Below are 26,825 nucleotides of genomic sequence, written 5' to 3'. Positions count from 1 at the left end.
TCTCATGCCACAACGACCTTTGTAAACATGCCCAATGTCGCAACTGATGTGACAGACTGGTGTATGGTAACACTGTGTGTCACTCCTATTGTAGAACGATACGCACTGAGGGCCAGAGATGCGCATCTGTGGCCAGTGTGATTAGTGCCATAGACAGCAGCGTGAGGAATACACAGACAGCAGTGTGAAGTATACTCAGACTGTTGCGTGAAGAATTCGCAAACAGTTGAGTGAAAAGTACGAATGAGGAGCATTCAGATCGCACCACGAGTACTACAGACAACGGTAAAGTATACACAGCAGAGTGAAGAGTACATTGCATTGAGACGTACATAGACAACGGTGCGAGTCAAGTCGTACAGAGACAACGGTGCGAGCCGTACTAAAGAGACAGCGGTGCAAGTCGTACTACAGAGAGAGCAGTGCGAGTCGTACAGAGACAGCAGCGTGAGGTACACATACGACAAGGAGAGGAGGATGAGTTCATCGATATTTTATGCCAAAGGCGACGAGGCTGAGGAGAATGAAGAGGACGATTCCATGTGAGTGTTGCTTGTTATATTAAGATACACTACATGTACATAGCATACATATAAATACATACCTACCTACCTATATATATATATATATATATATATATATATATATATATATATATATATATATATATATATATATATATATATATATATATATAAGTATATAGAAAAATATAAACGTGTGTATGTGTATACGTCTGAGTGGCTCGGGGGTGTGAGCAGCTTACTGGTGAGTCAGTAGTGACTTCTCAAGGTCGTCTGTGTGTAGGAGTCGCAGATGTGCTGAAGCTGATTCATCACTGAAGATATGAGTTGTTATCAACATCATATACAATGTTAATTTCCCAGGCCGTCCTCCTGAGCCTAATGTTAAATATTGTTAAATATCGCTGCTGCAATACCGTGGTGGTGGTTGTTGCTGATATCTGGTGGGTGCCTACCATGTTTGCCTGACCAACAGTGTTCTCTTTTAACTTCTTCTTTCTGCTTTTCCCACTTATCATATAGTAACCTGATTGAAATGTAGCATTTGGTACAAAAACAGTCACCTTCGTTTCTTTTCGAGTCTATTCTGACACTTGGTATCTCTTCATTTATTTTATTCTCTGTAGGTAAAATTTATCTCACCTAATTTTGGTTAAAATAAACTTTTAGAACAAATAAACTAGGAAGCAACAATGAGGATATTTGTTCTACAACCACAGAGCTGTAAGGGACAAGTAAGAATAAATATAATTACCCCGAGGGGGTGTTATTTCAGCATATCTCAGAGATTGAGTGTTGTTAAGTTACTCACTTGTTTGCGCTCAAAAGCCCACTTGTCACCGGGTGTATGATGGTAAATCTAGAGAAATAATGAACTAGCTATCTGCTGTGCAGCTGACCTAACTAGTATCATTAATGACTAGACCTACCTGGGTATCTGTATCGGACCCGTATGTTTACCCTGATATCATTGTCTTGATTGAAGAATACTATATTTTTAGGAATGTCACACATACTCCACTCAGTCTGGAATTTGTAACACTCATACTGTCACTCTGTTCTTCAATACTTGTCCATTTGTTCATCTCACAGTAGCGTCTAAGATGCTGCACACATCTTTTTAATATTTAAATTGTGCAGATGGAGATTGTCAGTGTGGTTGAGGACGCACTGCTAGTTTCTTTGTTTAGGGCAATGCACGCTCAACACACGCTCGACGGTCTTTAGTTTGTTGCAATCTGCCCCGCGGCGCCCTCCGTCTCTTTGGTGCCGCCCCTAGCCTCTCATCTCAGCATAATTTCCCTACTTGCTTAACACTGCAACAGTTTGCAACACAAATGCTTGATTTCTTGATATGTCTCGATCACTGAGAGTTCATGAGTGTCCCACACGTGTATAAACTGATGCAGGAATTTTCTGTACTTTTCCTGCTACGGCAAAGAGCCATTTTCTTCAATTGTCAGTCACTTAGAGGCGTTACATACGTGACCAAGAGGTGTTGCAGAGTATAAACATGTGTTAATCATTAAAGTGTTGATCAGGAAGCTACACGCAATCAGCCCCTCTGGAGGGCTGAGTCCCCCAAGGGGCTAAAAGGGGCTGAAAGGGCTGAAAGGGGCTGATACCCCCCTTTCAGGAGAAAAATTTTCAACATTCCCTTTTCAGTTATATCTTCCGAATTTGTTTATCATTCGTTGGTCATTCAGCAAGATTGGATTGGATTTTTACCTCGAAGCAATTATAGAGAAAATTGGCTTTAAAAGCACCTGGGTTCAGTGGTGGTGGAAATGAATCTAGAAAAGGGCAGGGAAAGATTAGGGATTGTAAGATGAAAGTAAATGAATGGACTACACAAAAAGTGTTAAATTTATCCAGGTATTTCAGCACAATGAATGGTTTAGGCTCATTCCTAAATCTACTCAGAGTTGGATAGATGCATTACCTTGTATCCATACTCAAAGACAAGCTTTTCCTAAATCAAATACTAGAGGAAATAGAAATGGAACGATTGTCATTATAGATAATGACATCCCTGTTTGGGAATTGTTGGCAACAGGACAAAAAGCAAGACCAAACAATGGCAAAATTAGAGACAAAACTGATACGTCGGTACATCACGAGGAAAATGATCATAAGTGAGCAAGTAATAGTGTTAAGATTGAAAGAAGCATTCAGTTTCGATACTGAGACAGCACTGGAAGTGTGATGATACAGAACAGAGAAACCAAGCCTAGGAAACATTATTATTTCAGGGGATGAAGCAATGAAATTGCTTAGTAAAGTGAATATATCAACAATAATGGAATATGATAATATATCTCCATGGATTTTGAAAAGACTACAGAAGTGCTGTTTACACCACTAGCAAATACCTTCGGCCGCTGGAAACAAGTGAACTAAAATAATTATGCAAAGCAACAGATGTAATTTGTATATTTAAGCAAGTAGACAGTCAAGAAGCACAACTACGTGCTTGAATTTTTTATATGCCTATTGTCCATGGTAACAGAAGATATTCAGGAGAATAGTGTAGCCCAAAGCATTGAGGATTCATGTACTACAACCAGTGCTTGCCTAGAGTGGCAAAGTCCTGTCTTACAAACCTACTGGAGTTCTACCACAGAGTTACAGAAGCAAATCATGAATTCAGGAAAAATATTCGATAGTGTAGCACCGCAGAGATGTATCCACAAATTAGATAAGCAGACATAAACGGGAAAGGCGCTAAAATGAATCACAAGACACCTAACAAGGAGGTGGGGAACGATGGTCATAGAAAAGGCAGTTGAAGTATGGCGTAGCCGACTTGTGATTAAAAAAACACATAAAATTATTTAACAAAAATTACGAATAGTAGATTGTAAAGATTTGAATTTCAAGAAAACTTTCAAGAGAGTTTCTTCGCGAAGGATGAATCAGAAAACTACAAATCATAGGAGGAACAACATACAAACTATTATTGCATAAAATATTTTCTATTTGAAAAGAAAATGCGAATATTAATAATGGGTAAAATATATTCGTCTGATAATATCGCCAGTGGGGTGTCATAGTGAATTATAAAGAAGTAAATATTACGAAACTTTGACTGGAAAGTATCGCCATTGCCAAGACACAATAGTCCAGGACGGAGCGAAATGGTAAGGTTCTTCTCCCAAGTGCGGGTTTTGGGTATATGGAAAAGACCCAGACCGGAACAAGACCGGCCAACCTACTACAATACAAGATGAATACCGACCAGTGTTTACTTCGATGTTTCTAATTTATTTAAATGAACTTCAAGGTGGAATAAAGAAATTATGAACAAGTTGGCGGATGATTCACAATTTCTAGCCACGGAAACCAAAAAAATGCAATATATCCCTCCAGCGCTGGTTTCTGTGATGAGTTTTTCACCTAACTATCAGGAATTTTCGAGCACACTTGCCCCATGCTCGGAGGGTCTCCGACCTTACTGCGACGAAGTTATAGCAAGGTGGCAGCCCCGTGTATCTGTTGATCTTCTGGATCTCTCTGAAACTGACGATCCTACCTCCTTCAGCTTCAAAGTATAGCAAGTAGTTGTCAGCCAACTTCGAGACATAGAAAACTCCATCTGGACGTTCTTAACTGCAGTCAGCCCTGAGTACTTGAGGTTTCCGTTCAGCTGTGCCGAGATTTCTCTTGACGATGTCGTTGACCACCTCATGTCTAGCATCCTCTCCTTTGATATACGACAAACGAGACCAGGTAGTCCATATTAATCAGCTGACTCCCTGTTGCAAGTACACCTATGTTCGGTGAGTAAGAGGACGGCTAGACAAAGAGCTACACCAATCCAAATAAGCTGTGGGTAGAGTCGAGTGCCCAAGGAGGAATTGGAAACAGCAAAAGGAAATCTGAATGTGGTGTCTCCACAGCTAGGCGACGAGCTTTGTCCTTTCCTGACGCGTTGTTGAGCATTGTGTTGGTGATTTTTTTCATGGTCGGTTTGTCACAGTGGGACTGTTTGTGCTCTTTGGGAGGAGCTGCTCTGCTTGAAGAGTCTTGAGAGCGCCTTTGCTGGCGTTCTCTGTGATCGTATTTACTTGGACCTCCTTCTATTTTTCTGCTACATTGCAAGCTCCTTATAAATATATATATATATATATATATATATATATATATATATATATATATATATATATATATATATATATATATATATATATATATATATATATATATATATGTCGTGCCGAATAGGCAGAACTTGCGATCTTGGCTTAAATAGCAACGCTCATCTTGCCATATAGGACAAGCGAAAATTTGTGTATGCAATAATTTCACCAAAATCATTCTAAACCTAACGAAAAAAATAAATTTCACTGTGTTTGTTTAGTATTAAATTACTGTAAACAAATTTAAAATATATTTATTTGGGTTAGGCTAAAATAAATTGTTCTTGTTATAATAAGGTTAGGTAAGTTTTATAATATTCTTTTGGTGCAAAATTAAAACTTTTTACATTAACATTAATGAATTTTTTTTATTTTTAAACGTATAAGAGAAAATTTTAGAAAGAACTTAATTTTAAATGAGTTCTTCATAATTGACCAGTTTTATATATTCGGCACGACATATATACTATACATATATATATATATATATGTATATATATATATATATATATATATATTTATATATATATATATATATATATATATATATATATATATATATATATATATATATATATATATATATATATATATATATACATATATATATATATATATATATATATATATATATATATATATATATATATATATATATATATATATACATGCCGAATAAGCAGAACTTGCGATCTTGGCTTAAATAGCAACGCTCATCTTGCCATATAAGACAAGCGAAAATTTGTGTATGCAATAATTTCGCCAAAATCATTCTGAACCTAACGAAAAAAAATATGTTTCACTGTGTTTGTTTAGTATTAAATTATTGTAAACAAATCTAAAATATATTTAGTTGGGTTAGGCAAAAATAAATTATTCTTGTTATAATAAGGTTAGGTAAGTTTTCTAAGATTCTTTTGGTCCAAAATTATAAATTTTTACATCAACATTAATGAAAAAAATATATCTTTAAACGTATAAGATAAAATTTCAAAAAGGACTTAATTTTAAATGAGTTCTTGCTAATTGACCAGTTTTATATATTCGGCACGACATATACATATATATATATATATATATATATATATATATATATATATATATATATATATATATATATATATATATATATATATATATATATATATATATATATATATATATATATATATATATATATATATATATATATATATATATATATATATACAAGTATATATATATATATATATATAATATATATATATATATATATATATATATATATATATATATATATATATATATATATACATATATATATATATATATATATATATATATATATATATACATATATATATATATATATATATATATATATATATATATATATATATATATATATATATATATATATATATATATATATATATATACAGAAAATGAATATGTAAAACTGATCAATTAGCAAGAACTCATTTAATATTAAGTCTTTTTTAAATTTTCTTCTTACGCGTTTAAAGATATATATTTTCATTAATGCTGATGTAAAAATTTAAAATTTTGCACTTGAAAGGAATTCTTAAAAACCTTACCCAACCTTGTTATAATCAGCTTTCATTTATTTTAGTTTCAATCTAAACTAAATATTTTATTTGATTTGTTTATAATACTTAATACTAAACAAACTCAGTGAAATATATTTTTTTCGTTAAGTTCAGAATGATTTTGGCGAAATTATGCATACATTCACTCTTCATCTTATTTGGCAAGAAGATGAGCGTTAAAAGATTTAAGTTAAGATCGCAAGCCTGTTTATCTTCGGCACGACATATATATATATATATATATGTCGTGCCGAATAGGCAGAACTCGCGATCTTGGCTTAAATAGCAACGCTCATCTTGCCATATAGGACGAAGCGATAATTTGTGTATGCAATAATTTCGCCAAATCATTCTGAACCAAACGAGAAAAATATATTTCAATGTGTTTGTTTAGTATTAAATTATTGTAAACAAATCTAAAATATATTTAGTTGGGTTAGACTAAAATAAATTAATTTTGTTATTATAAGGTTAGGTAAGTTTTCTTAGATTCTTTTGTAGCAAAATTAAAATTTTTTGCATTAACATTAATGAAAAAAAATATATCTTTAAACGTATAAGAGAAAAGTTTAGAAAGGACTTAATTTTAAATGAATTCTTGCTAATTGACTAGTTTTACATATTCGGCACGACATATATATATATATATATATATATATATATATATATATATATATATATATATATATATATATATATATATATATATATATATATATATATATATATATATATATATATATATTTATATATATATATATATATATATATATATATATATATATATATATATATATATATATATATATATATATATATATATATATATGCAAAACAACCACTCTGAAAGAATAGAGAAATTCCAATCGCTTTCGTGACTACTCACATTATCAAGGAACTATGAAAGTAAAGCATCCAAGGAAACTATATAAGGGGTCTGGCCAGCACCTCACTATCAGATCCCACAACGGTTAAACACCTGACGCGCGCCGACCCAACTTGGATAGGTCCTTTGCACAACTCACCCACAAACTATTCTACCCAAGAAAATTTAAAAATTATTATTTGTCCAGTGTATTATTAAATTCTTCCCAAATTCTTATATAGCTTCCTTGGATGCTTTACTTTCATAGTTCCTTGATAATGTGAGTAGTCACGAAAGCTCTTGGAATTTCTCTATTCTTTCGGAGTGGTTGTTTTGCATATTTTGAAATCACCTGTTTACTGTGATCTTATTGCATATATATATATATATATATATATATATATATATATATATATATATATATATATATATATATATATATATATATATATATATATATATATATATATATATATATATATATATATATATATATATATATATATATGTACATATATGTCGTGCCGAATAGGCAGAACTTGCTATCTTGGCTTAAATAGCAACGTTCATCTTGCCATATAGGACAAGCGAAAATTTAAGTATGCAATAATTTCGCCAAAATCATACTGAACCTAACGAAAAAATATATTTCAATCTGCTTGTTTAGCATTAAATTATTGTAAACAAATGTAAAATATATTTAGTTGGATTAGGCTAAAATAAATTGTTCTTGTTATAATAAGGTTAGGTAAGTTTTCTAAAATTCTTTTGGAGTAAAATTACAATTTTTTACATTAACAATAATGAAAAATCTATATCTCTAAACGTATAGGAGAAAATTTTAGAAAGGACTTAATTTTAAATGAGTTCTTGCTAATTTACCAGTTTTACATATTCGGCACGACATATATATATATATATATATATATATATATATATATATATATATATATATATATATATATATATATATATATATATATATATATATATATATATATATATATATATATATATATATATATATATATATATATATATATATATATATATATATATATATATATATATATATATATATATATATATATATATATATATATATATATATATATATATATATATATATATGCAAAACAACCACTCTGATAGAATAGAGAAATTCCAAGCGCTTTCTTGACTACTCACATTATCAAGGAACTATGAAAGTAAAGCATCCAAGGAAACTATATAAGGGGTCTGGCCAGCACCTCACTATCAGATCCCACAACGGTTAAACACCTGACGCGCGCCGACCCAACTTGGATAGGTCCTTTGCACAACTCACCCACAAACTATTCTACCCAAGAAAATTTAAAAATTATTATTTGTCCAGTGTATTATTAAATTCTTCCCAAATTCTTATATAGCTTCCTTGGATGCTTTACTTTCATAGTTCCTTGATAATGTGAGTAGTCACGAAAGCTCTTGGAATTTCTCTATTCTTTCGGAGTGGTTGTTTTGCATATTTTGAAATCACCTGTTTACTGTGATCTTATTGCATATATATATATATATATATATATATATATATATATATATATATATATATATATATATATATATATATATATATATATATATATATATATATGTACATATATGTCGTGCCGAATAGGCAGAACTTGCTATCTTGGCTTAAATAGCAACGTTCATCTTGCCATATAGGACAAGCGAAAATTTAAGTATGCAATAATTTCGCCAAAATCATACTGAACCTAACGAAAAAATATATTTCAATCTGCTTGTTTAGCATTAAATTATTGTAAACAAATGTAAAATATATTTAGTTGGATTAGGCTAAAATAAATTGTTCTTGTTATAATAAGGTTAGGTAAGTTTTCTAAGATTCTTTTGGAGTAAAATTACAATTTTTTACATTAACAATAATGAAAAATCTATATCTCTAAACGTATAGGAGAAAATTTTAGAAAGGACTTAATTTTAAATGAGTTCTTGCTAATTTACCAGTTTTACATATTCGGCACGACAAATATATATATATATATATATATATATATATATATATATATATATATATATATATATATATATATATATATACATATATGCAAAACAACCACTGTGAAAGAATGGAGAAGTTCCAAGTGCTGTCGTGACTACTCACATTATCAAGGAACAATGAAAGTAAAGCATCAAAGGAAGGTATATAAAGGGGTAGCTCACACCTCACTATCAGATCCCACAACAAAGAAACACCTGACGCGAGACAGCAGGCCCGCCGACCGAACTAGACAGGTCCTTCATACAACCCACCAACAAACTATTCTACCCAAGAAATAAGAAATTTAAAAAACTATTATTTGTCCAATGTATTATTAAATTCTTCCCAAATTCTATTAATTATAAATGGATCTAATTTATATAAACCAAAGGAAATATTCACATTATTGTCAAAACTGCTTTTTATGAAACAAGATTTAATTATATTCCTGTCGACCATGGAGTTGCTTGATACTACTTTCTCAACTTTTCGAAAATCAATTGGATGGTTAAAATCTCTTACATGAATAAATAGAGCATTGGAATCTTGCCCAGTTCTAATGCTAAATTTATGTTGTTTTAATCTTAGTTCGAGATTTTTACCAGTTTGACCGTAATAAACTTTATCACAAATTTTACAAGGAATCATATAGACACATCCATCAGCATTTTGGGGGGAATTCTTTATCAAAAGTTTTCTAAACTTAGAAAAAAATCCCCTAGAAACCGTTAACAGCAATTTCAATAAAACTTCTACTGAAAGACAAAGATGAATTAATTGAACAATTTTCTTCCACTAATCCATTTTTACCTTACATGTATGGACTAATAAAAACACACAAACCAGGGAATCCAGTCAGACCAATTATTAGCTCCATAGGATCAGTTTCATATAAATTATCCAAATGGCTTGTTGATATTGTGAGCCCTATTGTTGGCAAAATTTTTAACTTTAATGTTAAAAACAACATAGATTAAGCTCCTTGACTGAATTAAATGATTTTAACATGGTTAGTTTTGATGTTACTTCCTTGTTTACGAAAGTTCCTGTTGATGATTTATTAAGTTTCTTTTCTGAAGAACTCGTTAATTATGATTTACCATTGCCAGTTCCTACGATCATTAAACTTATTAAACTTTGCATTGTTGATGCAAAATTTGTATTTAATGATAAGTTTTACACTCAGAAGTTTGGTATGGCAATGGGAAATCCTCTTTCACCTGTTCTTAGTAACCTATACATGGAATTTTTTGAAACAAGGCTGCTTAACACAATCCTCCCTAATAGAGCTAAATGGTTCAGATATGTTGATGATATTTTGTGTCTTATGCCCAAAAATGTAGATATACACCATTTCCTTGGCAAATTAAATAGCTTAGCCCATTCTATAAATTTTACTGTTGAATTTGAAGAAAATAACTCATTGCCTTATCTAGATTTTTAATTATTAAGGGTAATAATGAATTCAAATTTAAAATTTACAGAAAGCCTACAAATAACTGTTCCTATGTCCACTATTATTCTTCCCATCAAAATAGAGTTAAACTGTCTGTTTTCTCATTAATGTTTTTGAGAGCTTTACGAATTTGTAGTCCAGAGTTCATAGATGAGGAAATATCCAAAATTTATGAAATAGGTAATGATTTGAAATACCCAAGAAATGTAATTGATAAATCTTTTATAGAAATACTTTTTACAATCCAAAAAGGGACAACCACCCTTATTCAACTAAAAATATGTTGGTTCTCACTTACCATGAAAACTTGGTTGATATGCCTTCTCTTCTTAAGACTTTTAAGGGCCTGTAATTCTGACGATTACAGTGATTTCTGGAGATTTCTTTCGACCAGCAAGACTGCCATTTCGTGTCCCCAGTAGGCCTACCGAGGTTAACACCAGCCAGCTACCTCAAGTCAGCTACTCTCCCAAGCTCCTACCAGCTTCTACATTATTCACTGGTCAGTCTCCTTGCATTAGTTTTTATCTGCTTATTTGCATCACTCCCGAGGGGTTGACCCGAGTTTGCAAAATAAGCCAGTTTCCAGTCTGTGGTGGGGGAGTCAGAACAACGGAGTCCAGTCCAGCCTAGTCTACTTCATCCAGTTCTTTGCCTGCCAAGCCAGCTTCCACCTCTGCTGTGCTCATCGTGTGAAGTTATCAAGCTATTCTGTGTGAAGGGTTAAGATAAGCCAGCTAGCAACTAACCCAGGTGTCTTACCCCAGTACTCAAGCAAGCCACGTGAGTAGTCTTCATCGCTTGTGATTCAAGCTCCAAGCAATTCTGAGTGTTCTTTTTCATCCTTGTGGTGTTGTGGTATTTTGTGGGTTGTTTTTAAGCCAGTCGGCTTATAATTATCTTCGCTGCAGTGTGGCTGTCCTCAGTGGGGCTTACGCCATTCAACCCATAGACCCAGCCACCCACGACCACGTGTGTCGCACCATTGCCGGTCTCAGCCCTGTTATACCCACAAACCCAACTACACTCACCACGCGGCCTCAGACGCCTCACTCAGCCATCACTCACCTAACTTCTTCAGTGTTTTGGTAAACTACTAAGGGTTGTAGCACCATATTTTAAGGACCACATAGGGGGTCAATAGCTAGAGTGTGTTTTCGCGCCACCGTTAAAAGCCTCCTGTGTGTGTCTCTCGTCGATATAAGCGCAATTCTACGATCAAGTGTGCAGAGGACAGCAGCAAGACGACATAAACAATCCTCTACTCTCCACTACCATCAACCTCATTCTTCACCAAGTCGTTACAGCGATAATATTTTTTTTTCATAGAGACATTTGCGAGTGTTGAGACATTTCTTTTGTGTTTCCAGTGATTTTTCTTAGTGACATTCAGTGACTCTTGATCAGACTCAGTGTTTATCATGTACTGATTGCATTAACTTCTTTTAATCTCCTTAATTCAGTGTTAATTTTCGTGCATTATCTTATGTCTGTTGTGTTGTGTGTCTTTTTATACACTTGAAGTAAGTACTTAGTGTTTTTCCTTTGTTGTGTGTGCAACATATGAGCAGTATAGAACTTGTGTTTACACTTCAGAATCACCTTGTGTTCTCAGTATTCCAGTGAAGTATTTCAGTAATTTATCAGCTTTATTCTGCATCACAACTCAGTGTTGTCTGTTATATTTTTTTTTTCTTCCCAGTATTTGTGTATTCTTGTTTTGTTCCCTGTGTGTTGAACATTCTTGTGTTCATATTCTTTCATTTAGCCAGTGTCTAATTTGTCTTATTTCCACAGACAATAGTGCCATTATTTTGTGCAAGCAAGAAATCATTTTTTACAAAATTTTTCACACATCAAGTTTCATTGCAAGAAAATTCTAGTACTGTGTTTATGTTGATGTGTTGTGTTCTGCATCACTGTAAGTGTTCAAGTTTTTTGTTCTGTGTTTTAGCACCTATTATTTTTTTCATGTTTTATTGAACAAATTCACTCTTAGTGCAATTTTTAAGTTCTTCTTTTAGAGTAAATTGTTCTTTTGCTTGTTAAGTGTTGTTTAAGTTGCAGTTAAGAGTTAGTGTTCATTCCTTGATATATTTCTTTTCTTGTGTGTGTAATATTTTTTTTTATTGCACATTGACTCATTTTGCAATAATTCTTGTGCAAATATTGTGTTGCCATTAAAGTTTTTCTTGCAGAAATTTTATGAAGTACTTGTTGATTAGCAATTGTTATTTTGCAACATTGCTACAGTTTATTTCAGTGCAGTTTCATATGCTCTGTTCTGTGCATAATATTTTATTCTGTCTGTGTCATTTTATTTTATTTCAGTGAATTGTGCCTCTGTTTTATTTTTGCACAAGTTTTATTGAGTCCATTTTATCATTTTATTGTGTATTTCCCTGTTGCATTGAAAGTAAAGACAACTCACTGTGCCATTCATTCAATTTAAAGTAAAAGTTGAGCAAATTAGATTTGAGTAAAGCACAAGTTCTCTTGATTTTCAAAGTGTTGTTTGTTCAGTTGCATATTTTTCTTGTGTGAGTTCTTTGCTTACTGTGTGACCTGTCAATTTTTAATTACTTATGCAGAATAGTTAAGCATTTTCTTCCATTTAAGCTTATTGTGTCATTCTCTCCATTTTTCTTGCCTTATGCACTTGAGTAAGTTCACTGAGAAGATGTCCCAGTCACTTTTGAACGCTCATTTAGTGTATCATGCCAGTCAAAGTCAATATGAATCAGTCCACAGTACCAACATTTCCCTACTGACTGAAAGACAATACCTAGCCCTTGAGCAATGTGTTTGTTCTCACAGCTTGTATCTGAGATTTGTTAAAGTGCTGCGAAATGTGAAGTTCAGATTAAGCTCCTATAGATTCGTTCATTACTTATTAACGTAGCCGAGCGGTCAGGCACTAGTAATTCTGTCACTCCCATCTGTGTTCCACCTATACCTTCAGACTTGCAGGATAGTGTTCCGTTGCCTCAAGTGTCCGAGGACACTCAGACTGCCTTGAGTGCACAGCCTATCCCTGCAATGACTGCTAGTTCGAGTAGTAGTTTCTCCACAGGGGATGCCTTGTCAGAAAACGATTACTTGAAACTAGTAATGCCATCTCTTGTTGATGTGACATGCTGTATGCAGAAAGACGTCTCTGTTACAGCTAGTGTTCTCACTAGAGTGTCTGTTGTTGTTCCTTGTGTTTCAGATGGTGATCCCATCCTAGTTGACAGTAATCAGTGCATTGTAAGAAGTTATTTCTCGAGTAACTTTCACATGTTAATGTTTGTAAGTGTAGTTTTTTTATAGCTGATACCTCGTGTCACAATGTGCGACTCAGATTGAATATCAGCATTGTTTACCGTGTTCATTTCTTTTCTCCTGTGCTTGCAGTTTGAGATAGTAGATTCGTTCTCCCTTGCTCATATTGCGTGTTATAACGTTAATTTTTTCAACCGGGGGGAGTCATCCACTCCACCGAGTTTGTTCATTCCTCCAGTAAGAAAGAACTGATACCTTTATTCCAGAACAAACAGCCTACTGGAAGGTTAGCCAGATGGACCTTGACTATCCAAGAGTTCAATCCCACTTTTGAACATTTACCTGGCAAGTCGAATGTAGTCGCAGATGCTTTATTGCGACATGTTAGTGTAGTTACTGCAGATCCTCCATTTACTGTCGAGGATGTCAAAACTGCCCAAAGAACAGATCCCATGTGGTCTGGTGTGATTCGATTCCTGCTCCAGGAAGATCTTATTCTTACTGTGAAGCCACCAGCACCCATTAATGACTTTGTAATGAGCCAAGAATTACTGTATCAAACAGCCGAGTTGGGTACTCCAAGCAGAAGAGTTTACCAGTTAGTAATTCCACAGTCACTAGTGAACGTAGCTCTACAGCTAGTTCATGATGCACCAGGTGTTGCACACCCTGGTATGGATCGTTCTGTGAAACAAGCCAGAATGAAATACTTTTGGCCACGTATGGCAACTGACATTTCCGAGTATGTTAAGAAATGTAGTGTCTGTATGCAACATAAAGGAAATGTCAATGGTCCTAATCCAATCCAAGTGTACTCAACCACTAGCGAACCATGGGAAAGAGTTGCCCTTGATTTGTTAACCAATTTTAAATGTTCCCTCCAAGGCAACAAACATCTGTGTGTTATGGTAGACCATTTCACCAGATATTGTGAGTTAGTTCCTATTGCAGATAAGACTGCAGAGACAGTAGCTAAAGCGTTTAAAGAACGCATTATCTGCAGGCATACCACCCCTAAGTCCTTAGTAACAGATAATGGAGGTGAATTCTGTAATGAGATTCTTGAAAATTTGTGTACTTTATACAAGATCTCTAAATCCACCATTGTTCCTCATCATCCTGCCAGCAATGGGTTAGCCGAAAGAACCAATAAAAAGGTACTTGATGTCCTGAGAGCCACTATCAACCCCAATAGTGAAACTTGGGATGAAGTCATACCAGATGTTCAATGTGCCATAAATTCTGCTTACAATGCTTCCATAGGTGATACTCCACATTATGCATTGTATGGTGTAGACAAGCGTTTACCCTATGAGTTGTTATATTCCACTCCGAAACCTAATTACAACCCTGATGATTTCGTAGCAACTCGTACCAGCATGGCTCAGAGTGTTTTTAGAAGAATCCGTGAAACACTTCATAAATCAACAACAGAATTTACTAGAGTAACTAATAGCCATGCTAAGCCGTCAAAAGTCAAAGTAGGTTCAAGAGTAATGCTGACAAATTTCAACAAAACATCCGAAATGCCTAAGCTCAATCAAAAGTTTGTCGGACCTTATCGAGTTGTAGAACATATCTCTGGTAATAAGTATAAGGTTAGAGAATTTAGTACAGGCAAGTACAAAGAATCGCATTTAGATCATATGAAATTAGTATGCAATGTTGATGATATTGCTACCCAGACTAATATGACAGATGCTGAAAATCCTCTTGACTCTGTACCCTCTACCTCAGATACTCAGTCAGATAACCAACCTGAATGTCATTACTCCTTGCATACTTGGCAAGTATTGAGAAATCCACAAGTATCTTTTGTAGATACTCGTTTAGATCTCCCTCAGTCAAGGCATGTGTTAGCCATTGCAGAGGAATTCGATCCTCCCAGGGATGATAACCATTCTGCATATGTAAACCTCACCCTCGCAGAATTGGGTTTAAATGTACATAGTCTGTATAACTAGATGTTCGAGATGAAGTAAATTGTCAACTGTTTGTTATTAACTGATTAGTTTTTCAGAAATATTTTTTTTTTCGTGTTCTCGTTCCCTCCGTATTCTGAGAATTTGACAGTAATGATCTGAGTGCGCACCAAATGCCTTTGCTGTTAATTTCACCTTGTATATATATATATTTATTCTTCCTCAGAATCCGTAGAGTGCATGAATACAGATCGATCGATCAATTCCACCCATATTGTACAATGATTTGTTCTTATAGTTTGTAATGTATTACGTTAAAACTCATTACGTTAACACCCATTACGTAAAACTCATGTTGTAACATCCATTATGATACCATCCATTAGTTCTAAGTTATATATGAATTTGTTATTGTATAGAATCAGCCCAGATCTGCCTGCCTGTTTCAGCCTATAGATAGTAGTGTATGTTGAGACGACATACGTAACATGACCGAGCTGTCAGCATAGTTGCTGATCCCTGTGTTATATAGCATAGCATATTAGTATCATCCATGTGCTTTAGATAGGAGTTCCCTTGTAGGCCTGTGACTTTGTGTGACGTCACGGAATGCGCATGTGTACGCTCGTACCTCTGCCCCGGCCTCACTCGGTGGTAGACCATCCAGGCTAGTACACGGCAAGGCTGGGCTCCATCTCCCATCATCTCAGTCTGACAATATATCGTAATCATCCAACAAGTGTTTCTACCTTCAACCCTCGATATCTCCATTTAAGAACCCCTACGATAGTATAAGATTCCTTGTAAAATTTGCGATAAAGTTTATTACGGTCAAACTGATAAAAATCTCGAACTAAGATTAAAACAGCATAAATATAGCATTAGAACTGGACAAGATTCCAATGCTCTATTTATTCATGTAAGAGATTTTAACAATCCAATTGATTTTCAAAAAGTTGAGAAAGTAGTATCAAGCAAGTCCATGGTCGACAGGAAAATAATTGAATCTTGTTTCATAAAAAGCAGTTTTGACAATAATATGAATATTTCCTTTAGTTTATATAAATTAGAAACATTTATAATTAATAGAATTTGGGAAGAATTTAATAATACATTGGACAAATAATAATTTTTTAAATTTTCTTATTTCTTGGGTAGAATAGTTTGTTAGTGGGTTGTATGAAGGACCTGTCTAGTTCGGCCGGTGGGCCTGCTGTCTCGCGTCAGGTGTTTCTTTGTTGTGGGATCTGATAGTGAGGTGTGGGCTACCCCTTTATATACCTTCCTTTGATGCTTTACTTTCATCATTGTTCCTTTATAATGTGAGTACTCATGACAGCACTTGGAACTTCTCTATTCTTTCACAGGGGTTGCTTTGCATATTCTGAAATCACATGTTTACTGTGATCTTATTGCATATATATATATATATATATATATATATATATATATATATATATATATATATATATATATATATATATATATATATATATATATATATATATATATATATATATATATATATATACAGTTGTCCCTCGTTTTTCGTAATTAATTCGTTCCTGGAGCCGTTACCATAAACGAAATTTACGATTTACGAATCAATTTTCCCCATAAGAAATAATGTAAATACAATTAATCCGTTCCTGACACCCAGAAGTATTAAAACAAAAATAATTTTAACATGAAATATACACGTAGTACATAAACAATACAATGGGAAATGATGAATAAAACATTAACAGCATAACACTTACCTTTATTGGAGATTCTTCTTAGTGTATGGGAGACTGGAGGAGGAGAGAGAGTGGATTGTTTATAGTTTGGACGGGGAATCCTCTTCCATCAACACCTCAGGTACCATTTGCTTTTCTGGGGTTGCTTCCCTTCTCTGTTTCTTAATTCCACTAGGACCACCTTGAGAGTCACTGGAGTCCTGTCTCACAAAATAACTGTGGAGAGAGCTCTGTTTCTGGCATCTCTTTAACACTTCCCTAAAATGGACCAAGACTTTGTCACTGTACATGTTGCCAATATGGCTTGCAACAACCTTGTTAGGGTTATGTTTCTCCATAAAGCTTTCCATCTTACCCCACATAGTAAAAATCTCTTTAATTTCTGAAGAAGACACCTTCTTCCATCTCTCTTCCTCCTCCTCTGCAGCAAGATTCTGAGCTGCGAAGTGTTGCTTTTCCTGCTGAAGCTCTTGCAGCTCCTCAGTGGTGAGCTCTTCATTGTGGTCTTCCACCAATTCTTCCACATCCTCCAAACTCACATACAACCCCATGGAACTCCCCAGTGCCACAATTGATTTTACAACAGACATAGGCTCATTAGGGTCAGTCCCAAATCCTTCAAAATCCCTCTTGTCGACACAATCTGGCCACAATTTTCTCCAGGCATAGTTCAAAGTCTTGGTAGTCACTCCCTCCCAAGCCATACCTATAAGGGATATGCAGTGGAGGATGCTGAAGTGTTCTCTCCAAAATTCCCTTAGGGTCAAGTGAGTGTCTGTGGTCACAGTCAAGCACCTGTGAAACATTGCTTTTGTGTAGAGTTTTTTAAAGTTTAGAATAACCTGCTGGTCCATGGGCTGGAGGAGAGGAGTGGTATTCGGGGGCATGAACTTTACTGTGATGAACCTAAACTCCTCGAAAATTAGGTCATCCAAGTTTGGAGGATGAGCAGGTGCATTGTCCATTACTAGCAGGCACTTGAGATCCAATTTCTCCAGGAGATACTCCTTCACACTAGGGCCAAACACTTCATTGAACCACTCGACGAAAATTTCCCTCGTGACCCATGCCTTACTATTAGATTTCCAAAACACACACAATTTACTCTTCATAACATTATTTTTCCTGAACACTCTGGGATTTTCAGAATGGTACACTAGTAATGGCTTCACTTTGAAATCCCCACTAGCATTAGCACAGAACATTAGTGTCAGCCTGTCTTTCATAGGCTTGTGTCCTGGCATTGCCTTTTCCTCTTGTGTAATGAAGGTCCTCTTTGGCATTTTCTTCCAAAAGAGGCCTGTTTCGTCACAATTGAACACTTGTTCAGGTTTCAGTCCTTCAGCCTCTATGTACTCCTGGAACTCATGCACATATTTTTCAGCCGCCTTGTGGTCGGAACTGGCAGCCTCACCATGCCTTACCACTCGTATGCCAGTATGGTTCTTAAATCTCTCAAACCAGCCTTTGCTGGCCTTAAATTCACTCACTTCACCACTATTTGCAGGCAATTTCTTTTACCAAATCTTCATGCAACTGCCTAGCCTTTTCACAAATAATCGAAGTCATAAGAGTATCTCCTGCTAATTGTTTCTCATTTATCCACACCAATAATAACTTCTCAACCTCTTCCAGTACTGGTGATCTCATTTTTGTCAGCATAGTTACTCCCTTCGCAACAATAGCATCCTTTATTTCCTTTTTCTTGGCCTCTATGGAACATAAGGTTGTGTAGGGTTTCTTATATATCCTGGACAGTTCGGCCACACTTGTACCACTTTCATATTGTTCAATGATGGTTTTCTTAAATTCAATCATATTTCTCACCTTTACCACAGGCTTGGCACTAAGAGCTTTCTTTGGAGCCATGGTAGCTTATTTAGTACTTGCAAGCATTAAAATAAATGGAATATTATGAAATATTTCACTGGAGCACGTGAGGGGACCTTCGCTCACTGGTAAACAATGCCAGACTGGCTGCCGCCCTGGCTCACGCCGTGGGTACGCGTCCCAGACGAACTACGACTCATGAGTCAACCTATGAAAAGCGAGTCCATGTTTATACGAAAATACCCCTATGATTGGCGAACTTTACGATTGCTGGGAACTATGAAAAGTGGGGGACCACTGTATATATATATATATATATATATATATATATATATATATATATATATATATATATATATATATATATATATATATATATATATATATATATATATATATATATATATATATATATATATATATATATATATGTCATGCTGAATATGTAAAACTGGTCAATTAGCAAGAACTCATTTAAAATTAAGCCCTTTCTAAAATTTTCTCTTATACGTTTAAAGATATATTTTTTTCATTAATGTTAATGTAAATTTTTTTAATTTTGCACCAAAAGAATCTTAGAAAACTTACCTAACCTTATTACAACAAGAACAATTTATTTTAGCCTAACCCAACTATATATATTTTAGATTTGTTTACAATAATTTAATACTAAATAAACACAGTGAAATATATTTTTATCGTTAGGTTGAGAATGATTTTGGCAAAATTATTGCATACAGGCTCTGGTGGCCTGGTGGTTAACGCTCTCGCTTCACACGGTGAGGGCCTGGGTTCGATTCCCAGCCAGAGTAGAAACATTGGACGTGTTTATTTCCACCTGTTGTCTATGTTCCCCATCAGTAAAATGGGTACCTGGGTGTTAGTCGACTGGTGTGGGTCGCATCCTGGGACACTGACCTAAGGAGACCTGGTCACAGACCGGGCCGCGGGGGCGTTGACCCCCGGAACTCTCTCCAGAAACTCCAGATATGGCAAGATGAACGTTAATATTTAAGACAAGATCGCAAGTTCTGCCTATTCGGCACGACATATATATATATATATATATATATATATATATATACAAGCCAAGGTGGGGGGGTGGAAATCTTCAGCTCAAGTATTTTCACACTTCTCAGTTCGTCATCAGGAGCTGTGCAATGTTGCAAAGGCAACAACTAGAGAAGTAGGGTAAATTTTCAGAGAATGGTTGTGTGGAGGCACCAGCCAGTCTGTCTGAGAGAGGCAAGCAGGATACCAACCACACACCGGTCCCCCCCCACACCCCACCCCATATGGGGTCGTGTGGAATAGGCCTCATAGTTTGCAGATAGCGTGAGGAAAAATACTAGAAGATAGTTAATGACCAGCCCTAAGCTTCTAATCGCTGGGAACAGGACAAGTGACATAAAAAGTTATATTACAATAGTGGATCATTTACATACCTTCATTTACAACCTTCTAACTAATGAAAAAGAGGGAAAAATCCCACATTTGCCAACCAGTGTAGCAGAACCTTCCAGAATATTCAGGAAATACTCTCAGCATTAGTTAATATGCCTGTATGAATTCTCCTATTTAGGCTTTCTTATAATAACTAGCCTATTCTGATACATTGGTCAGATAGACATTGGTCTCATACGTTGGTCAGACAGGTGAAGCTCTGGAAACCAGATTATCCCAACACCAGTACTCAATCAGAACAGGCCAGGTGTTGAATGAGATCTTTAACCATGTCAGCTCTTGCAGTCATGGAAAGAAACATAATCGAGTCCTCCCTCTTGAAACATGTTAGGAATGCCATATATAATTCAAATTATGGGCTGTACAAACTCAGTAGTTATTTAGTGGAGTCAGTTGTGCACAGCTTTAAACAATAATGTTATACAAAAGCGCAGGATTGCTCGCTATACCAGGGGATTATGTTCAACCAGTTATGTTCAACCAGACTCTGTAAACTGAACATCATGGTACACCCACCATGCCCATCGTGTACTTTGATATAATATATGACACCTTGCTAAGTTCGTCGCCAATATTGTATTATGTTAGGTCTGCCGTCGGTATAACTCACTCAGCTGAAATAAGGAAGTATGTGAGTTCATTTAGGTATGGCGGCACATGTGTGATCATCCTAGGATAGCCCAAAAGAAATGTAGAGTGACCTATTGAAGTCCTAACTCGTGTAGGTACAATTGTATAAGGTACACAAGGTACACATAGGTGGCTGCAACATGGTGACTGCAGCTAGTTTAGTGGTTTAATGAATCAGGTTGTTGGTAATATTGTAATGGTGATGATTATAATAATGATATTAGGGGGAGAAAGTTGATAATAATAATAATAATAATAATAGGAATGGCATTAAAATTAAGAATAGCCTAGTTATTATAGGAAAGAAAGCCTGACTAGGAGAATTCACACAGGCATATTAACTGACACTGAGAGGATCGAATATTCTGGAAAGTTCTGTAACACACGTTGACAAATGAGGGATTTTTCCCTTTATTTCATTAATTAGAAGATTGTATACGAAGGTATGTAATGCTCCACTATTGTAATGCAACTTTTTACAACTTGTCCTGCTCCCAGCAGTTAGAAGCTTAGGGCTGGATATTAACTATCTTCTAGTATTTTTCCTCATGCTATCTGCAAACTGTGAGGCCTACCCCACCCGACCCCATATGGGGTGGGGTGTGGGGGGGGGACCGGTGTGTGGTTGGCATCCCGCTTGCCTCTGGGCAAATATTGACTTTGTGAACTCTGAAATGTTCCAGCAACTTTGATGGTGTTCGCTAATGATATTCAACCTGTTTCGTTAATTTCGACAAAACTAAACTTCATTAGGAACTTTGTCGAGCTTTGTTGTCATAACATTGGGTAAAATACATATCTCAAATTGAACAGTGAGTAAGAGAGAAAGGTGGGGATGCGGAAGAGGAGCTGGGAAAGGAGGGGTGGGGAGGGTGGAGAAGAGGGGTGGGTAACTAGGAACGGCGAGGCGGGAGAGGATTGGGGAGCTGGGAAAGGAGAGGTTGGGAGCTAGGAAAGACGGGGTAAGGAGATAGGAGTGGGGTTCTGGGGAAAGAAAGGACGGGTGGGGAACCAAGAAGGTGTGGGGAGCTATTAAGGGAAGGGGGCCTAAAAGGAAAGGTGGGGGCTAGGAAAAGAGCTAGGAAAGAAAGAAGGTGCTATGAAAGAAGGAGCTAGGAAAGAAGAAACTAGAAAAGAAGGAGCAAGGAAAGGAGCTAGGAAAGAAGGCGCTAGGAAAGGAGGAGCTAGGAAAGAATGAGTTACGAACAACAGGGTTCATACCTGTCTTTCATAGGTGGTACTAGTTGAGTCTGGCAAGTGCCCGAGAACGGGCAAACAGCACACCTGCCATGTGTTCACAAGCTTCCTGGGCTGGGGCCTCTCACTCCTATGAATTCTTCATGAGGAAAAAATAAAGTATATCGACACCTTCCGGTGAGTACCCGTGTATACACCTTTCATGTATCCATACGTGCGAGCGTAGGCAGTGCGGAATGCACTCTGATTAAATCGCATGAGTGTGTAAATAATAATGTTAACTTCCTGGAGTCTTCCTGGAGGGCATTCCGGGGATCAACACCCCCGCGACCCGGTCCATGACCAGGCCTGCTGGTAAATCAGGGCCTAATCAACGAGGCTGTTACTGCTGGCCGCACGCAGTCCAACGTACGAACCACAGCCTGGCCGATCCGGCACTGACTTTAGGTATCTGTCCAGCTCCTTCACAAAGTCAACCAGGGGTCTGTTGGTAATTCCCCTTATGGCCGGTGGGAGGCTTTTGAACAGTCTTGGGCCCCGGACACTTATTGTGTTTTCTCTTAGTGTAACAGTGGCACCCGTACTTTTCACTGGGAGTATGTTACATCGCCTGCCAAGTCTTTTGCTTTCGTAGGGAGTGATTTCTGTGTGCAGGTTAGGGACCAGTTCCTCCAGAATCTTCCAGGTGTGGATTATGATATATCTCTCTCGCCTGCACTTCAGTGAGTACAAGTCAAGTGCTTCCAGACGTTCCCAGTGGTTAAGGTGTTTGATGAAACTTATACGTGCAGTGAACTTTCTCTGAACATTCTTTAGATCTGCAACTTCACCTGCCTTGAATGAGGATGTTAATGTACAGCAGTATTCCAGCCTAGAGAGAACAAGTGATTTGTAAAGGATCATCAATGACTTGGCATCTCTTGTCTTGAATGCTCTTATTATCCATCCTATCAGTTTCCTTGCAGATATAATAGTAGCATTGTTGTGGTCCTTGAAGGTGAAATCTTCGGACATTACCACACCCAGGTCCTCCACATTGCTTTTCCACTCTGTTCTGTAATTAGAGTTTGTAGTACACTCAGTCCTAGCTATTATTTCTTCCAGTTTTCCATAACGGAGCATTTGGAATTTGTTTTCATTGAACATCATATTGTTCTCTGTTGCCCATTGGAAAACTTGGTTTATATCCTATTGGAGACTTGCCGTATCCTCAATGGATGACACTCTCATGCGGATCCTAGTATCGTCTGCAAAGGATGATACAGTGCTATGGTTTACATCTCTGTCTATGTCTGATATGAGAACGAGAAACAGGATAGAGGTGAGTACTGTGCCTTGTGGAACAGAGCTCTTTACTATGGCAGCTTCCAATTAAACTCTGTTTACCACTACTTTTTGTGTTCGACTGGTTAGAAAGTTGAAGATCCATCTCCTTACTTTGCCAGTTATCCCTTTAGCACGCATTTTGTGTGCTATGACACAATGATCGCACTTGTCACAGGCTTTTGCAAAATCTGTGTATACTACATCTGCATTCTGTTTGTTTTCCACTATATCTAAGACCATATCATAGTGGTCCCATAGTTGCGAGAGGCAGGAGCGACCTGCTCTGAAACCATGTTGCCCTGGATTGTGCAATTTTTGGGAGTCCAAGTGGTTTGCAATCCTGCTTTAGAACTCTTTCAAAGATTTTTATGATGTGCGATGTTAAAGCTATTGATCTATAGTTCTTAACTATTGCTTTGTTGCCCCCTGATCAGGACCCCTGTGCATGTAAGTCTGGACATCGATTAGATTGTGTTCAGAATTAGTTGTTTTGAATATTGTTGTGTTTCTTACCAGGTCCTCATTATTTGTGAAAATAAGGTCAAGTGTGTTCTCTAGTCTTGTTGGCTCCACTATCTGCTGACTTAGGGTGTGTTTATTGCAAACATTCAGCAGCTCATGTGTGTGTGACTTTTCATCTGAGCTGCCTCCAGGGATTATTATGTCTGCTACAACATCATTTGCTATATTCTTCCATTTTGTATGTCTTAGAGTGAAGTCACCAAGCACCAAGATGTTAGGGAATGGGGCTGGAAGGTTTCCCAGAGAGGAGTAAATTTTTGCTGGTTGTTCCTTGACCTGTTGGGCAGTTGCATCTGGTGGCTTATATACAAGTACAATGACTAAATTTTGGTTCTCGATTTTTATTGTTAGAAATTCAACTACATCAATGAGCGATTCTTTGACATACAGGCCAACTCCGCCTTGTTGCCCGTTCTTTCTGTCGCATTTGAAAAGGTTGTACCCAGGTATCCATATTTCACTGTCAAATTAATCTTTTGCGTGGGTCTCTGTGAAGTCTGCAAACATTGCATTTGACTCCTCTAGAAGTCCACTAATGAAAGGTATTTTGTAGTTTGTGGATGGCTTAAGGCCCTGTATATTAGCAAATATAAATGAGGTTGTGTTCCATGTTTGTTGGGGAGATTTTGTTGTTGGCATCAGTAGTTGAGAGTCCGGAGGCGCCAGTGGCTGTGCCTCCAGTCCAACAAGGCTCCAAGGTGATGGACTAATTTGATTATCTCTTTCCATTTTCTTTCTTCGTTTCCTAACACTAAAAAATCACTTGAAGTGGCGTTGTCATAACTACTATGTCATAACTTCATCTCACACGCTGAAGTCTGTGGTTCGATCCCCGTTACGGGTGGAAACATTAGGATGTGTTTCCTTAAGACATCTGCTGTCCCTTTTCACTTATCAGTATAATAGGTACCTGGGTGTTAGTCGACTGGTGTGGGTCGCATCCTGGGGACAAAATTGAGTTAATTTATCCAAAATGCTCTGCATAGCAAGGGGTTTCTATATAGTATGTCAGTGATGTCAGCTAGGACTGTATACATTGTATATGTACTTGTAAAAATAAATATTATTATTATTATTATTATTATTATTATTATTATTATTATTATTATTATTATTATTATTATTATTATTATTATTACATCCATTAACAAAAGTGTTTGTATCACTTAGCGTTCATCTCTCTTCCCCTCCTTCTCCTTTTCCCGACATCCGCACTCATTTCTCACCTTTTCCATCCTTGTTCCTACGTCTCCGTACATGGGCTCTGGTCATAGATCGATTCGATTCACAAATTTTCTTGAAGCAAATAAATAACAATTTTAAATAACATATACCTAAATGTATTCGTGTTGACCGTTTTAGAACCTAGCTCATAGTCTTTATTATTTTAGAGCTTACATCATAGTCTTTATTTTGTATCCATATGTTGTTATGTTACCATCCACAGGGTGGAGACTGGCTGCACAATAATAAACTTTCAGCTTCGGGGGGATGATGGTTTATATATTGAATTTAAACCTTATCGGCTACATAGAGGTTAATAAGGTTACAGGTCACTTGTACGCCCTTAGTCGCGGGTACTTGTACTTTAAATAGGGATTAAAGTAAATTCTCGGTGAATAAACACAAGAGACACTTCTTGGGGGAGAAAAAATCTAAATCGCTTGAGGTTCTAAGTGCCTTCTTGAATGTTTTCGAACTCCTTTTTACAAAGTATTGTGCCTAATATTTTTTTTTTTTGGGGGGGGGGATGGATGATTCAGTAGAGAGACTAAAGTGAGTTACTGTAATCACACTGAGAAATATCTGTCAATTCTGACTCAATAGTCTGTCTTAACCTCTGTGTTGATCTTCTGACCACAGAACATGATACCTATGTTAGTCATGATAAAGTTGATGGCAGAAATAATTGTAGTGATAGTGATTATAGTTATGGTGAGGGTGGCAATAATGATGACTGCAACAGTGAAGATAGTGGAGACAGTGATTAAGAGGGGTAAGAATGATATGCATATGGAAATGGTTGTTGGTATTCAGCTGGAGGTATTTTCTGATGCTGCTTCTTTTAAGAGGAGTTTCCATGTACGTGTATCCCATCGAGCCAGAGAGGAGGTAGTCAGTTCCCCGGGACAGGTATTTAGTGGTACCTGCATATAATAATCCCCCACCCACCTCTCTCTCTCTCTCTCTCTCTCTCTCTCTCTCTCTCTCTCTCTCTTACATCCTTCCTCCCTGCCTCTTATCTCTTTCGAACCTTCCCTACCCCCTTCTCTCGCTTCCTCCCTTCCACCTCCCTCACCAACACCCTTCGTCT

At 36.2% G+C, this 26,825-nt stretch overlaps 1 protein-coding gene across 1 annotated transcript in view; it reads left to right on the top strand.

The window, feature by feature from the left end:
• The first annotated feature begins 37 nt into the window (after positions 1 to 37).
• Positions 38 to 26,825, top strand: part of LOC128705732 (uro-adherence factor A) — a 199,631-nt gene continuing 172,843 nt past the window's right edge. Inside the window, exon 1 of the mRNA XM_070087126.1 lies at positions 38 to 542. Coding sequence (XP_069943227.1) covers positions 478 to 542 — 65 coding nt within the window. The 5' untranslated portion in view covers positions 38 to 477. The remainder of the gene's footprint in view (positions 543 to 26,825) is intronic.

This window comes from Cherax quadricarinatus, chromosome 2 (genome assembly GCF_038502225.1).
Source record: "Cherax quadricarinatus isolate ZL_2023a chromosome 2, ASM3850222v1, whole genome shotgun sequence".
Lineage (NCBI taxonomy): Eukaryota > Metazoa > Arthropoda > Malacostraca > Decapoda > Parastacidae > Cherax > Cherax quadricarinatus.
This window is presented reverse-complemented; position numbering and strand designations above follow the sequence as displayed.